Source organism: Onthophagus taurus, chromosome 7, assembly GCF_036711975.1.
Source record: "Onthophagus taurus isolate NC chromosome 7, IU_Otau_3.0, whole genome shotgun sequence".
Taxonomy (NCBI): domain Eukaryota; kingdom Metazoa; phylum Arthropoda; class Insecta; order Coleoptera; family Scarabaeidae; genus Onthophagus; species Onthophagus taurus.
This window is the reverse complement of record NC_091972.1, coordinates 17,722,563-17,740,551: the sequence shown is the minus strand read 5'-3', so window position 1 is coordinate 17,740,551 and position 17,989 is coordinate 17,722,563. Positions and strand designations below refer to the sequence as shown.

At 34.2% G+C, this 17,989-nt stretch overlaps 1 protein-coding gene across 1 annotated transcript in view; it reads left to right on the top strand.

Annotated features, from left to right (window-relative positions):
• Positions 1–312: 312 nt before the first annotated feature.
• LOC111414678 (uncharacterized) overlaps positions 313–17,989 on the top strand; it is a 28,959-nt gene continuing 11,282 nt past the window's right edge. Inside the window, exons 1-4 of the mRNA XM_023046076.2 lie at positions 313–467; positions 526–861; positions 9,326–9,466; positions 9,555–11,134. Coding sequence (XP_022901844.2) covers positions 697–861; positions 9,326–9,466; positions 9,555–11,134 — 1,886 coding nt within the window. The 5' untranslated portion in view covers positions 313–467; positions 526–696. The remainder of the gene's footprint in view (positions 468–525; positions 862–9,325; positions 9,467–9,554; positions 11,135–17,989) is intronic.

Below are 17,989 nucleotides of genomic sequence, written 5' to 3'. Positions count from 1 at the left end.
TTCCTAAAACTGCCAAATTTTATAAAAAAGAAGTGTAATTGAACGAAAAGAAAACATCAAAATATGTGTTTAAATACGCGGCTGTTTATTTAAAGTGATTTTAGGTTCTCCAAGATTTTCCTGTCCACATTGATCGGCGAAGAAAATTGAAAACGTAACCTAACTTTTATCACCTCAAATTTAAATTTTTGGGTACATGGAAAGAGCGGAGTGATTTATTAAAACAAATACAAGCTAAGTTGATTGATTTTAATGGATAATTAACTTTCTTTCTTAATTTTTGTTATAATTAATGTTATTTTTTAGACAAAATTAATTGTACTTTAAATGGTTACTTCCTCCATCTAGCGGAAACTACCTATATTAAATTGTACTTTCACATTATATAATTATCAATGGTTTCTTAAAGTTAATCTTTACGAAGAAAACGTTTAATTGACATGAAAACTCGATTGTGAACACCCAAAGTATTTATTAAAATACTTATCTATTTAATTTATTTTAATCGCCCCATCTATTTTTCAGCATCCACATCAATAAGCAAAGTAGCTTTGAAATCGCCACTTTAAAGCAGTAGATGTCGCTACAGTGTTTTGTATAGTTTCATGGTCATGTACCGTTCCTATAAAACGGAAGAGCGCAATATAATAGGATTATATTAGAGTGTAGAATCGACTTGGTTCAGAAGTGTTCGCAATGGCGCTCCAAATAGCGCTATCATGTTTATGTTTAATTCTCTTTTCGAACGGAATAACAATGCAAAATGTCAACCAACCCAATCAGCCATCGTCTCAGGTGCCAAATTTGGGAGAATTCGAATCCGATTCGTCGATTGACGAACCCATCGTTTTTAAAACAAAGGTATTAAAAATATTACTAATTAAGAGAGTCTGATTCAAACAGTAATTAAATACATTTACCACGTTCTAAGTACAATGTGGATTACGTATTTATTTTTAACACATTAACAAAGAATTTGAAAAAAATGACATATTTTTAAATTCACATGTTTTGATAATATTGTTTATATTTTGATTTACAATGCGCCAAAAACATGTTTTATTTGAAATCGTACGGTTTAAGTCTTTCGATTTCTGCAATTTATTAGATAAAAAGGTCGTCTCCTTGACATTGTTGGTGTCATCATATAAATATCCATTTAACACATACAAACCTAATTTCTGAAAGTTTCTTTCGCTAACATTAATTGTACATTGTAAATTTTTATGTTAATGTTATGTATCGTGTGAATATAAACTTAAGAATACTAATTATCATTGTTTTGTGAGTTGGAAATAGTTTAGCAACATCTAAGGATTTGTGAATCATCTTCTTATTATAGATTTGGTTATACAGGTGTCCATGAAAAGTGTCTTTTTAGTGCAATTTCGTTTCCTTCTTTTTTTTGTATTATATGCATATGGTCTCAGATGCTGAAGTTGAAGGAAAATTGTTAATTCGTTGAATAATTCGCTTGATTGGTACGCACATCAATCAGACAGCCCAGTATTGCATTCCTATTCAACTCCCTATCTCTCATTGCCTATTGCATGCCTTCACACAAGGTAGTGTGCATTGCTATTTTTGCGTTGCCTTCAATTTCGCTCTTATTATTAACTTCCGCAAGCAGCAAGAAGATAAGGTATATTGGATCAAACTACAAAAAAGTCCCTGAAAAATGGAACATCTCAGGGTTCAGACAATATTCTAAAGGAACTGATTAAGTATGGCGGACAAAATTGTTCAAGATCTTAAAAAGTGGTAAAAAAAAACACCTGAAGAGCAGAATATTCATATATAAAATTCCAATCAAAGGAAATTCCAATCCGGAAGTGTTGATTTACCTTGTAGTTTTTGCTGTATTTTGTACATCTAATGGACATTTTATAAATATTGTTGTTCTATCAGTGCCATACAAGGTTCAAAGCGACACAGGTCACCTAACGCGATATCGCGCAATCTGAGACACAAGAGAGATAACATCACGAGTTCTGGAGTGTGCACAATTTTTATGAAAATTATTAAATTTTGACAATCAATTTGTTCTACGTTTAGATTAATAAGATTTTTCTTCTTCTACTTTAGGTGCTCTCTCTGTTCCGAAGGTTGGCAATCATTAAGGCAATTTTCGCTTTTGAGACCGCATAATATCTAAATAGCTGGTTATTATTGCTGCCATACCATTCCCTCAGGTTTTTTAACCAGTTTTGTCTTCTCCTCTCATGATGTGTTCCAAATATAACAGTTTTCTCTGCTTAATTGTCTCAATTACCTCCTTCTCCTTTCTTATCCGTCTCATCACTTCTACGTTGGTTATCTTCTCTGTCCATGAGATTCTTAGCATTCGTCGATATATCTCAAATCCTTCTAGTCTCTTTTCATCGATCCCTCTCAGAGTCCAGGCCTCCATCCCATAGTACAGCACCGACAAAACGTAATACCTCCACAATCATATCTTCAAGTTATGGTTTAAATCCCGGCAACATAAAAGCCTCTTTATTTCTACGAATGTACTCCTTGCCTGCTCGATTCTAATTCGTATTTCAAGACTTGTTGTTGTCTTTATTCACAGTTGTGCCCAGATAAGTCTAACTTTATAAAAGGCTTTGTGATATCGTGTGAATATAAAGTTAAGAATACTAATTATCATTGTTTTGTGAGTTAGAAATAGTTTAGCAACATCTAAGGATTTGTGAATCATCTTCTTATTATAGATTTGGTTATACAGGTGTCCATGAAAAGTGTTTTTTAGTGCAATTTCATTTCCTTCTTTTTTTGTATTATAGGCATATGGTCTCAGATGCTGAAGTTGAAGGAAAATTTAATTCGTTGAATAATTCGTTTGATTGGTACGCACATCAATCAGACAGCCCAGTATTGCATTCCTATTCAACAATTTCAATAAAGCATACATATAGGTCCTGGTTCATGTCTCGGCATCTTTGTGCCATAACATTAACAGTAAACAGTGCTTCCCTTGTTCCTAGGCCTTTACGGAATCCAAATTGTATGTTGCTGATGTTTATATCTAGTCTCCTGTATATTCTGTTATGGATAACTTTCGGTAAGACCTATGGTGCGATAATAAGAGCTGTATTTAGCACTCTTCTCTTTTTGGAAGTGCAATAAAAGTTGATCGCAACCACTCATTTGGTATCATTCCTGTTCTGTATACGGTGTTTATTAATTCTATCAGAATGTGAATCTGATCTTCCCCTATTAGTTTAAGACTTTCCGTTGGCAGTTGCTCCGGACCTGTCAGTACTTCGTCTTTTATTATGTCGAGACTCAACTCGCCTTCCACCTCTTCCAGGTTAATTTCTCGTCTTTCGTCTTCAAAGGACTGCACAATATAGTTCTTCCATATCCCTGCCTTCTGCTTTCTTTCTGTAACTATTTTCTCATTAAATTCGCTAGTGTTGACTCTGAGTCCATCATAAAATTGGTAAAAGGTATAAACGACTCGACGAAATAGTAGAAGATTGAAAACTCGAGTATAAATACAGTACGAATCTGTCGTTTCGAATAATTCATTATTTATAAAACAAAACAAACTAATTGAAATCTACTTTATAACTGATTATTATGTATTTATGCAAGACTAATGTATTAATATACTACATATGTAAATCAATGCTACTTGATGTTTTTATGTAAATTGTTAATGAATATTTAAATTAGTTTTTATACAAGTTGTCAATAATGTTTTATCATAAATTTAGTGCTGTGTTAGCAGATTGCGAAGGTCGCCGAAGCACAGGAGGTTACAATGTTATAGTGGTTTACACTTGAAAATTGTGCAGTCACTTTCAATTGGTACAGCTACCTTTGTAATCAATACCTTTTTATGTATGTTGCGATAAATTGTTTATTATTGTTATTATCGTTCTCACCCTTAGTAGCTCGCTCGATCGGTCACTTCATCTTCTCAGCGTTTTCAAGATCTTTTCCCATGCATGGTGGCGGATGAATTTTCTAAGAGTTTCATCCAAGCTCTGTTCCATCACCAAGTATACAAATTCCACAACCGGCTCGATGTTATCGGCTTCTGCAATGTGTCTAGATCGGTTTCCTCTTGTCAGTGTTAATATATTTGTTTGAGCTACTGAGGCAGTATGTAATAAGTAAGTTTCTTATTAAAATATTATTAGAAGCCCAGGCAGCTAATCTGCACGAGCTTAATTAGGATATACATCTTCTCTCTTCATCAACCTGTGATCATCCACTTCTGAACATAGGTCTCTCTCATCATGCCACTTCCGTAATGCCGTTCACCCAACGTTTTGTGGATGTCTTACACTTCTTTTAGTTTATCTAGGCTTCCACACTGTTACTCTATATGCCCACCTGTCACTAGCCAGTCTGGCCACATTCCCAGCCCATTGCCATTTCATCTTAGCCACTTCTAGAGTTATATCAGTAACCTTTGTTTGTCTCCTGATGTTTTCGTTTCTTATTTTATCGCTTAGTGAGACGCCAAGCATGCATTGCTCCATAGCTCTTTGAGTTGTTAAGAGTTTCTTTGCACATGCTTTGTTAGACAGATTGTTTCCAGTCCGTATGTTTGTACAGGCAGGATACACGTGTCATAACAACGTATCGTTTCTTAGAATGTGTCGCAGTTTGCCAAAAGCTGTCCACGCCAGTTTTATACGCCTTGTTATTTCTACGTGCTGGTTTTCTTTACTTCTAATAGTGTGGCCTAAGTGTGTGTATTCGTTTACACGTTCTATGTTATTATTTTGTATATATATGTTGGCATCTTGGGAACTCAGTATTTTTATTTTGTTGTAGTTCATGTTGTAGGTGTAATTTCTAACATAACCTAACTTTTCTGTTAAATTGTGTAAAAAAAGGATAATATTTTAATGAATTTCAACTCACCTAGATTTGTAGAATCATTAGTAAAAACTAATTCAAGATTTACTAATTGTCTACCTCTTAATAGCACTTTGTGGTTTCACTATTTCACTAATAGAACAACAGGATAAAGATATGATTGTTTACTACTTTAGGTTAGCTGAATATTTAACTGTGCGTAACCGTTCTTTCGAGATACGACTTTTTACCTCTACGACAATTTCCAATGCAGTATAGTATCTTACATACCGGGTGTCCCGAAAGTCAACGTCAAGCGGGCACCGGGTGAGAGGCCAACCCATACCTGTTCTGGTAAAAATAAGAAAAAAATTCTATGTTTCTTACAATTAGTTAAGTGATAATAGACATATTTTTGAAAATGTTAAAAATCGTTCCCGTACATCATATCTTTAGGTACTACGGTCAGAAATGTTCGCAATTTAATAGTGATATTTTTAATAATGTATTCCTCATGAACCATGCTACTATAGCAGTCACAAATCGAACAACAAAAGTCGTTAGTTTTGCAAGAAAAAGTATTAGTTTGATTGAGTTAAAGTTGAAATAATTTATGTCTATTAAGTTTGACACACGATTTCTAAACAAAGGACTAGTACAACATCCTTGGCAAATTATTTTAAAAGATGGCCTGTTTAGTCAGGATTCCAAAATGGTTTAACACTTGCCATTTTTCTTTTCCTAAAAAATATTATTATATACTTTCGTATGTTATTTGTATTTCCTCCAAAATGATTTAACAACTTTGTTAGAAGATGTGCCACTCAATATCTACAGAGAAGTGTGGTTTCAACAAAATGGTTGCCCAGCTCATTATGCTTGTCCTGTACGGGATTGTAAACAGACTACACAGAAAGATGGATTGGGAGTCGTGGTTCGATTAGGTGGCCTATTCATTCTCTGGGTCTAAATCCCCTTGATTTTCTTATTAGGATTGCATAAAAGAAACAGTGTATTAAAAACCGATTGAAAATCTTGCCGAACTGCGTCACAATATTTATAGAGCAGCAGAAGAAATAAATGCAAAGAGATTTGCACAAGTAGTAAAAAGATCTTTTCTGTGACGACGGCAAATTATTTGAGCATTTGCCTTAGTTTTAAGAAAATAATGCTATAAAATTAATAATAAATAAATTTGTTTGTTTAGGTTTGTCTTTAGGTTAACCTTATTTGAAAGAGTCTTTTTGCAAGACATAAGGGCAACCATCTTGTTGAAACCACATTTTGTAGTTCGTAGATATTGACTGGCACATCTTCATACAAAGTTAATAGGAAATAAAAAGTAAATACAAAGAACATACAAAAGTATGAATTTTTTAAATAACGTGTTTTTTTGCAGAAAAACAGGCAATAATATTTTTTATGACAAGAAAAATGGCAAGTGTTGTACCATTTTGGAAACTGCACTAAACAGGCCATCTTTTAAAATTACCGTATTTTCTCGAATCTAATCCGCACCCTTTTTACAAATTTTATATGCTCTAAAATCAAATGCGGATTACAATCGAGTGCGGATTAGATTCGCAGTCGTATAGTTGCGATTTGGAAAATAGTAAAATAAAATCGCATTATAACAATAACACTGTTAAGGGTTTTAGAACGATATTTACATTTTTATGTATCATTTTCTGCCCATATTACGTCATCTTCGGATCTGTCCAAAGCATTGGTTATACAAAACTTCTTAAATGAGGTTATGATATTGTTTTCAGGGATCGTTTTCCATGTGTGTTCCTGGTCTACGACTCCATACTTGTCTTAACCATTCCATCATAAGCTTTTCTATTATCCATCCTTTTTGTTGTGCCCTAACTAAGACGTAATTCGGGAAGTCTTTCGGATTTCAGAATGGTTTTTTTCTCAATATTAGTAATAACAGCAATTTTTCCCTATCACTTGTTACTGTTAGCATCAATGTTATGCGCAATTTTTCGCAACCACTCGTTTCTGAGGAAATTTCCCACACACCTCTTCTTTCCAGTGTGTAATTAACACTGTTAAGGGTTTTAGAACGATATTTACATTTTTATGTATCATTTTCTGCCCATATTACGTCATCTTCGGATCTGTCCAAAGCATTGGTTATACAAAACTTCTTAAATGATGTTATAATATTGTTTTCAGGGATCGTTTTCCATGTGTGTTCCTGGTCTACGACTCCATACTTGTCTTAACCATTCCATCATAAGCTTTTCTATTATCCATCCTTTTTGTTGTGCCCTAACTAAGACGTCATTCGGGAAGTGTTTCGGATTTCAGAATGGCTTTTTTCTCAATATTAGTAATGACAGCAATTTTTCCCTATCACTTGTTACTGCTAGCATCAATGTTATGCGCAATTTTTCGCAACCACTCGTTTCTAAGGAAATTTCCCACACACCTCTTCTTTCCAGTGTGTAATTGGGAGACATATCCAGATCGTCGGCATTGACAGTTTGAGACAAATTGTAATTTTTTTGAAAATCATTAGGAGCTTTTGGGAAATTGTAGTTTGTCCAACCTTTGCTAGTATTAAAATTTTTTTAGTCTCTCCTTCCGTTTTTCTTGAGAGAACCAGAAAACTGCCTCGTCAATTTCATGAAATCGTCTCTTCTTTGACCCGGTAAATTTTTTGCACGATGCCTCACAGTCTGCAATAGCTGCCTTGTCTTTCCACAACAGCCGCAACGTTACTCTCATTAAGGGCAAAAATTGTACCAGCTTTTCGATTTCTTTCTTTTAACGCTAACTTAATAACATCTCTTTAAACTTCGCTGTATAGAAGAACCTCTTCGATTTTTGCTACTTTTTTTCCATAATTACGCTGTTATATGTATAATTAAACACACACCACGTTCGAGCTACTACGAGGGCGGTATATGAACTGAATTCGTGCTAGGCATTACTATTTATTTTTAAAATTATATTTATTTTCCAATTTTTTCTGGCTTGGTAAATTTAAAGTTTAGTCCAATAAAAACTCGTCGTAAACAAGGTTTCTTTAGGTGCATCAGCGTCAGTCAACGGAAAAAATATATATTTATGGTTAACAACAAACATCGCATCGTTTTGGTGTTGTCGAATTGCTCAGAGAAAGATGCGGATTACATTCGCAAACTAAATTTTTTTACCACTATGCATTTTTAAAATTGGGGTGCGGATTAGATTCGAGTGCGGATAAGATTCGAGAAAATACGGTACTTGCCAAGGGTGTTGTACTACTCCTTTTTTTAGAATTCGTGTGTCAAACTTGATAGACATAAATTCTTTCAACCTTAACTCAATCAAATTAATATATTTTTTTGCAAAACTAACGATTTTTGTTGTTTGATTTGTGACTTCTACAGTAGCATGGTTCACAAGGAATACATTATTAAAAAAAATCACTATTAAATTGCGAACATTTCTGACCGTAATACCTAAAGATCTATTACCTTATTTTTTTCTCATTTTTACCAGAACAGGTATGGGTTGGCATCTCACCCGGTGCCCGCTTGACGTTGAGTTTCGAGACATCCTTTATAGTTTACGCTTCTGATACGTTGAAAAAAGTATTAACTCGATATTGACAAAAATTGGAGTTACGATTCTTTACTCCTAAGGTACAGATATGTGTAGTAAGTTGATTTACATGAAGAGTGCTTTGCGAAGTATCACAGTAAATGATTATACTATTCATCCCATTGGTGCGTTGTTGCACCAATTTTAGTATAAATATTTTTGATGTTAAACTTCATACTAAAGGTGGTATTTGTTAGTATTATGTTGTATTACTATTATTATTTATGACTAATTTGTTACTTAGTTAATAAATGATAATCAAAATATTTTTGTGTTGTTGTGGTGCATGGTGCATTTTTGCACCATCTCATATCTCATAAAACATTTTTTTTTATCTCAAGGAAACTTATACAAAATCGATTTTTTTGGCTTAAGAATGGCTTAAGTTACAATGCTTACAAACATCGATTTTTATTGATTAAATTTAGCACTCGAGTAAATACAAATGTGTGATATACAGAAAATAACCTTTGATACATAAAAAACTATTTATTTTAATATCTTGTTTATTGTCCCAATTGAAATCGTTATTATTACAAACATTATCTCCGTAAATGTATTGGTAACATTTATGAGATCAAAGTGTAAAAATATCATATAATCGAGAGACTGGGTAATATTTTTTAAACCCCGAGATCATGATTTATGACCTCCTGCACTTAAGTAGGCGTTCTTTACTATTACACGGAAGAATGCATCAATCCGATGTTTTTTTATCGCTTAACATTACTTGAAATTGTTGTTGTTACACAAGAATGGTTTTTTTAAATCTACGCGGAATGATGCAATTTTATTTGGAATGCAAAATGAGATGAAGAAAAATATATAGACAATTCCAGTTTATTACACAATTAATGTTTTGTTTAAATGCTAATCGAAAAGATATAAAATTTTTTTTTATTTTTAGGAAGAATGCGCTGGATGTCCAACAAAAATAAATACAAACGCCGAGGGGGTAGATCCATTGTTAGAAATGGCCATGAAAGATATCGAATCAGTAAGGGATAGAAGACAACTACTCTTGGAATTAATCGACCTTGAACGCCAAGTAGGATTTTTTTAAAACTTAATTTTCAATTAACATCAAATTATACTACCACTAATTACAAAATAATGAAAATATTATTATTTTGTAGGTTGTTAATGGAATTAAATTTGGCGCTACAATCAAAGTTGGTTCATCGAAATGTTTAAGAAACGCCGATATCATTTTATCCAGTTGCGAATTGGACGAATCTATTGATTCGGAATATTGCAGAATCGAATTTTTGCAAAAACCTTGGATATCCAACGACAAATTTATAATACGAAATAATTGCACCTCTAAAACATACTCATTCCCGGAAGAAGCGATCATTAAAACAACGACCACTCAAAAACCAAAAGAATTAACACCCGAAGACATTCGCAACATCGAAATGCAAATAATTTCCGATGATCTTTTCAACTACATGTTTGAAAACGAAGATTTCGAAAATCGTTTAGACACCCCGGTTTATTCAGATGCGCCACTACAAATTTTAGACTTAGGAAGTATGGATGACGAAGACAATAGATTTTACGATGTTCGTCGTAAAAGGGGTTTACATACTTCTGAAGAATCAAACAGTAACGAAACATCGAGTGAGGAACATCATAAAAGAACCGTCCGCGAATTAAACACATCTGAAGATTCGAAAAGTAATGATACTTCTGTTAGTAGTCATGAACATCAAAGAGTTCGCCGAAGCGACAGTAGTAGTAGCAGTAGTAGTTCTGATGATGATAATAACGGTAATAATGGAAATGGCGAAGATAACAACGTTCGGCAAAGTTACGTAAAAGGTAAAGAGTCCCATAACAATAAAAATGGAAATGGCGATGATAACAACGATACAAGCTCTAGTTCAAGTAGCGATGACGATAATAACGATAACAATGGAAAAAAGAATAAAATAAAGAGAGGCACCCCTTTAGAAGCGTTAGATGAAAAAATTTTATTAAGAAACTTAGCTAACTTTGTAACATCTTCGCTTGATGACACCGACGACGATGATTTTAAACAAATTCCAGCTTCGGTAGTGAAACTACAACGTTCCGATATAGAAGGATTAGTTTATCATTTAAAATTAAAAATAGTAGACTCAATTTGTCCGGAAACTAAAACCACAACAACCGATAATTTCCTCGTTAATCACTCCCACAATGAAGAATGCCATTCAGATCTTATTCCAAACACAACGAAAGTTTGCAAAGTTAAAGTTTATGTTCCAAACACATTTGTAAATCCGAAAATTCTTAGTTCGCGATGTCATTATGTCGAGCAAGGCGGTAAAAGATATAAAAGAGCCGGTATACCTGGAGGAGTTTCTCCAACATCAGTAGACAATCCAGAAATAATTTCTTTAGCCGAATCAACTTTAAAATTACTTGATGGCGAATCGGGACATTCCAACAAATATAAAGTCGTTAAAATCCATTCAGCTACTACTCAAGTTGTTGCAGGCAGCTTAACGAAAATCTCTGCGGATATTGCTATTTCCGATTGTTTAAAAAGTGATAGTAAAGATGCGAAATTATGTGGAATCCAATCGGGATCAACTCCAAAAACATGTAAAATTGAAGTTTGGGATCGCCCTTGGTTACCAGACGGAAAACAAACGACCGTTACTTGCGATGCAAAAGTATCAAAATTTAGAAGTAAACGTGATTTGCACGCCTCCCCTCACGGAACAATGTACGTATTGGAAACAATCCCTCTTTTAGATAGTAGAACACATTTTCATAACCGTTTGAAACCTATGAACATTTATCAAACATTTAAACAAGGCCCGAATGATGATGTGTATACAGTTAAGGCGGAAATTGGGGTATCTCAGTGTCCAAAAGGAACGACTTCTGATATTCTTCAATGTCCAGTAGATCCCCATTATCATACTTTTTCTTGTACGATTATTATTGCGAAACATAGTCCAGGTGGTTTTCACGCTGGTGATCGCCGAACTGTTAGATGTACTAACGGGCTAAAAATATCGTTTTAATAAGGGATGTTTTATGTTTGTTGATACTTATAATCAATATATTTATATTTAAATAATCTCCATCAAAATAAATTGAACTGTATGTTACTATTTATAATAATAACCATTATTTTTTATTAGTAATTATAAGAAATAGAGTGTTCGTGGAAGTAGAAATAGTGAAGAAAATGAGATGAGAAAATCTGGTTAATATACAATAATAATTATTATTGTAGAAACTTATTAGATTTAATGTGTTTCTAATTTATAACTATACCCCGTTCAGTGAATACATGCAGTAATTTGAAACTATACAGAGTGATTCTCAACCTATACGCATAAACTTGGGGATTTATTCCTCATGACAAATAAGGAGTAATAGGTGAAGAAAATTGTAGCAAAAGTTTTTTTAGTTTCCTAGATATCCATGAAATTTATTTTCAAATCAAGAATACATATTCTATGTTGTTTCTAATATTTTCTATACACAATTGGGCTCATTGAATCCACGATGTCCCAGTAGCGCGGCCTAAACCAAAGTGTTAGCGGATTGTCTCCTCAGCAGTTTGTATCTGATTTCGTAATCCTTGCTCAGTATTGATTTCCTCAGCTGCAATGTTAAATGCCTGTATTAACCACTGTATGACATCCTCAGTATGAACCAAGAGGGCGGCATCATCTGCTTAGCACACAATCTTAATTTTGTAAGCGTTCATTGTTTACCTTGTAAAGTTTGCCCTGTTCTAATTCTTTTATCCTTACTTTGTCGAACGTTTTGGTTAGATCAACGAAACAGAGGAAGGCTGCCTGACCTTTTTTCGCCGGAGTTTTATCTGATTCTTTTCGATGTTCTCAATATTGCGTGATCTGTACATGTCATTCTTCATCTCGTTAGTAAATTTCACCATGCATTATTTGTGTAGTCACCTCTTACATTCAGAAGGGCGTGAGTAAACGACACACTCAAAATGTATGTAAACATTTTTTTGCAAAAGATGAAATAAGTATGGTGGTATCAGTTTTAAACAGATGAGATAGTTTGGTATTGCTGTGTAGAATGATTTCTGGAAGCAAAGACTACTTTGTACACTTTGGAGATGATATTATAGCGCGGCCTAAACCAGGGTGTTGGCGGATTATCTCGGCAGCAGTTTGTATCTCATTTCGCAATTCTTACTCAGTATTAACTTCGGTAACGTACACTATGTGTTTTAAGTGACCCCAAAAATAAATATCAAGAGGATTGAGGTCGGGCGATTGAGATGGGCCAGGCCAATGGACTACCTCCACCTCCATCTTCCGGGAAGGAAGCTAAAATCTTTTACTACAACTTTTTTCACCTATTACCCATTATTTGTCTCGAGGAACAAATCCCCAAGGTTATGCGCATAGGTTGAGAATCACCCTGTATATGTAGATTATTATTAGAAAACTTCTGTTCCAATTTTGCGCATATTTCGTCGTTAATATCATAAACTGACATATCTCAACAAAATCTAAAAATTTTTTTAGATAAGACTGTAGGTACACTTCTGTAGGCATAGATTTTCTTCTCACAAAGTGGCGTACGTAAATTCGTAGTGGGTTTGGAAATACAGAAAAGCTTAGGCGCGACGTATCGGCAGTTCTTGAACTCAGCTATTTTACAAACTGGCGTAACTCAACATACGTCAGCTTGTGATAATATTTTCAAAAAAGAATTCCTTAGGGCTTATTGTCGTATCTAAACTATGCAAGTTCAGCCAAGTCATTTCATGCACATGCGCATGAACGTGGAGTCTGGCAGTGTCAGTGTTGCCACCTCGAGGGAGTTATCCCTTTTTAGGGAATTTTTACCACCTGAAGGGAAAAAGGAAATCTTTACGTAAAAAAGGGAATTTTTTTCTATTGGTCACAGACATTTCGCACCTATAAAATATAAGAATACATAAAATATACCTTTAGAATACACAACATTTCACTTAAAAAATTTTTTTTTTTTGAGGTAAATTTTTTCATAGTTGCTAACAACAAAATGTCGGTGCAATAGCCTCTTGAAGGGAATTTTGGTGGCTAAAAGGGAATTTTCAATAGACAGAAAGGAAATATTGCTGCTGCAAAGGTGGCAACACGGCAGTGTGTACTTATTCTCGGTGGTTTGAGTTTATTCAAAATGGATGTCTTAGTTTTGTGGAAAAATGTTGTTGCATCGAAAGAATTGATGTTTCGTGGTTACTTTAAGGGGTAATATTAGACGCCTGTTTTCAAAGGTTATCTTTGAGATTTTTTTTTCAACTGGGAATATTAAGGTAAAAAGACAGATAACGTATGCTTATTGTATACATCTTAAAAGCTATATTCATGAATTTCGTGAAATGTTTTTTTTAATAGTCGTCGTACAACAGATTAAATCCAGGTTTGTTTTATTCGTGGCGCTCTTCTGCGCGACATATAGAAGACGCAAATCATAACCTAGAATAAAAAACGGAAGTTCTTTTCAAAGTTTAGCTCAAAATCTAAAAAAAAGCGTAGCGGTTTGTCAAAAAATTTATTTTTGTAAAAATGGCATACCTTTAAACATCAAGAAGTGCTTTTCTCGTAAAAATTTCGCCGGAAATTGGTTATAAAAGCTGAAATAATCAATATTGCGAAAAATCGCTACGCTTTTCCTTAAATAATCTATTTCTAAAGGTGCAGTTCAAATCTGAAGTTGTCAAAAATTGTAAAAGTTATTTGTGGCGCTAGATTGAAAAATGTAGTTTCGAGAAAAAACGCTTTAAAGTTTTAGAACGCGAGAGTTCGCATATAAATTTAAAAAAATTACTTTGTATGGGATCTTATCATTAATCAGCTATTTCAGCACCATAAAGTTGACCCTCAATGCTGCTATTTTCCTCTGCTCGCAGTTTTCTGGCTGTTGTTAAGGATTGTCGCGCCTTTCTTGCTTTATAGGTGAACGAGTGCTCGGAATATTTAATTCGCTTCGCATCGGCTTCGAGGCAGAAATTGTAACAGTTATAGCCAATTATTGTTATTTCCATAAGCTCCATTATTTTTAAAACTGCACTCAGTCCATCGTTATAAATACTAACAGCAATATCTGTACTTAAATCCAATATTTTTTACTAATGAATTAAAGCTTTCATTGCTATTTTGAGTGTATCCTCCTATGCAACGCTCAAGCAAATCCTCTACTTAAATCTTCATAGATAGGTTGAATCGCTTCAAAAACTTCCGGTTTCGTTGGTGGTGGGTGTTTATAATTATTTCCTTCAGCAAAAGCTACTTGAAACGCACACCACGAATCTTCTTCTGACGGGCATTTGTCATGTTGAGGCTTCTCGTCTGTTGACAATTTATGAAACAGAGTTGCCCAAATATCATTCTTCATATCTTCTATTGAATGAGGAACACCGAATTGCCAAACCATAATATTTACTCAAATCGTCAATAAGTTTAGTTTTAATAGTTAATTTACTCTTTCCACCATGGCTTTTTTTAAATTTTTTAACGTTACGCAATCGAGTTCCCATGCGTTTTGTTACGTGATCGATACATTCTTTTTTCTGCACAACAGTATTTTCATAAGGTTGAGCATCTATAATTCCTTTAAAAGTTCTACTGTCGCCATCGCCGATGTAACAAATTTATTTAACATTATACAGACTAAGGGAACGTTTAAACATCTCAATTACTGAGTCTATTTCAATTTTTCTTGCAGAACCTTCATGGTTTGCCTGTCAAACTGTCTTATGCGTTTTAAGTCATTCCGCATACTCTTCGCTATTTTTTTTCTTTTCCCAAGTTTAACAACTTTTGCAGTACTTAGATTTGACGATGATGTCGACAACTTTTCCGGTATGACAGCCAACTAAAGAAGCTAAGCCGAAAAGCGATGCGAATCCTCGTTTTCTCCAAGACCCATCGCCAGAGACAGTCAGTTGATTACCATCTCGTCCTTCTGCAGAAGTCATTTTTTTCTCTTCTTTCACTGTTCCTTCCATACTAATTTGACACACCGATCGAGCGGCGACCGAAATTGTAGCAGCTGCATAAATGGTTTAAAATATCGGTCGAGGCAGATGCATGAAGGCACAGAACTTGATCAATCCATTCATACCGATTCCCAATAAACGCATTGCTAATACTATTCGTCTATTCAGTTCATACGCATTTCTAATAAATGGACTGTTCGGAACACTACTAATATTGTCACACTTTTCGCATGTAACATTTATTTTAAAGCTCAAGCCGTGCATTGAGGTATGACTAAAAGTCACTCTAGAATGGCACTTATGGCATACTACAACGCTAGAGATAGCATTGAACACGGCAACAAAATGAACGAAGCAGTAACCAAATGATGGATGAACATTAAATTTAATTTCTTTGATGACACTAAAAAAAAGTTTATTCTTAGCTTTATTCTAAAACAATAAGAAATAGACCTATCTAACCCCATATTTTTGTAATCAGAAAAAAATAACGAATTTAATAAGCGAATAATCAGTACGTTATCAGATTCTCTGTAAGAAAGTGTCCATATAATGTCTTAGTTGTAACACTCCACCTATAATAATAACCAAGATAATTGCACTTGCTGGTTTTACGATATTTTCAATTTTGGCCTCTAGGGGGAAAAACAAAAGACGATAGCGCTTTGAGGTTTTTGGCATTAGCAGTTTCTCGAAAAACGAGGTCATGACATGTAAGCTACTTTTTTTCTAACTCTTATAGTTTCCGAGATAGCCTCGGACATCAAATTTGAACCACACTGTATACGCTGGACAGACGACCTCAAAAGAATGACCAACAATTGGTTTCAGACAGCACTGTCTGAAACCAATTGTATACTGTTGGAATTGGTTATGATACGGAGGGCTGTTCTGTGTTGGACCAAATTGATGTCTGGTATGTTAATGTAAGTGTGATTATTCTGGTATAAATGAGCCGTCTCTTTAGAAAACGTTGTAGATTGTTTTAATTGTTCGTTATGTGTTTGAAGAAGATGAGTTTTTATGCAGGATGACCTTTAGCTATTTGTTTTAGGTTTTAGGGATATTGATGTATTAAAGATTTGATAACAGCATTGAAGGAGGCGGGGGTAACTATTTTTGTTTTGGGGGATTTTGGGTATATCACTGAAGTAGATATATTCAAACCTCTCCCCCCATTTCTTCAAATGGGGTCTTTGTGGGACTCCTAATTCCAACGATCTGGTAACGTTCTTCGCTTCGCTTCTCTCTAGATAGGTGTTTTGATTTACTTTTGTTTATAATAGTTAACACGCCAGAGTTTACAAATATTGGACGATCGAGGACGGAGGGGGTCGACAATTATTGTGAGACAAACAAACGTGTATAAAAGCATAGTAATGGCCCATCCAGAGAGAAGCGAAGCGATCGACGTTGCTAAATTGTTGCCTGATTAAATAGTTGTTGCATTTTTCTGGTTGGGGTATTTGTGGACTAGTTTTGTTAAATAGTGGTAGTATTTTTTGTATGTCATTTTGTGTATTAAACCGTTAATCCACGGTGTCGAAGACTTTTTCTAAATCTAGGGATATTAGAGCTGTGTGATGTATTTGTTTTATTCATTGTGTCTGTGACTATCCTGGCAGTTTGGTGGGTTGTTGAATGGTGGCGGCTCAATCTGAATTGATGGTTGGGCTTGCATTGCGAAAGCAGGTATTGGGATAATGGTGGCTTGGTAGAAGTCTTGATATTTTAGGATGTGTCTTGTGATCCAGCACAGTTGAACGATATGAGTCCAATGACTTGCCATTAGGCTATCACGCCTCCATAGTTTGTACCACAACGATAATAATATTAACCAAGACATATTGTAATGTCTTGGCTTTGGCTTGATCATGCAAAAACATACATTCTTTGGTCAAAATTAAGCCGAGGACGCTTCTGGCCGAGTTGCTACAATACCTCTTGGTCATGATAATATTTAATATCTTTTCCATTTGAAATTTTGGTAGTAGGGGTCAATGATCCGAAACGTTCGATCTAAAATACAATCAAGATGGCCGCCACTACCGATCTAACTTAACTTGCCTTCTTAATTACATTTCTTCTAGTTGCCGATTTTAATATTTGAAGGTTTGTGTTCAATGCGCGCATAACATATCAGTTTCATCAGCATTGCAAATCTGAAATTGTAATTTCATGATTTATTGTATTAATATTTACGGAAAAGATTTAATTTCTCTTGATCCATTTGAAGCTTCGTATTTTCTCAACATGTCTTCTCTAACATCTACAAACTTTATTATAATATTAGTACCTACAAATTTATATATTACTACATTTTTCTTGTCTGTATGTTTCAGTAATCTATTTAGATCTTCGATTTAGTTTTGGTTTTCATTTTGTAGCAGTTCTTTTAATAATGAAATCAATACTGTTCTATTAATAAAAAGAAATCCACAAGTTTCCAATTAGTAATATTTCCGGTTCATTTTAAACGAATTACAAATTAATTATGAAAACAATCGTTCGAGATACGTATGATTTAACACAATAAGAAACATATAGTTTCCTTTTTCCTCCAAAATATTTAATAAATTCTTAATAAAATGATTTGGT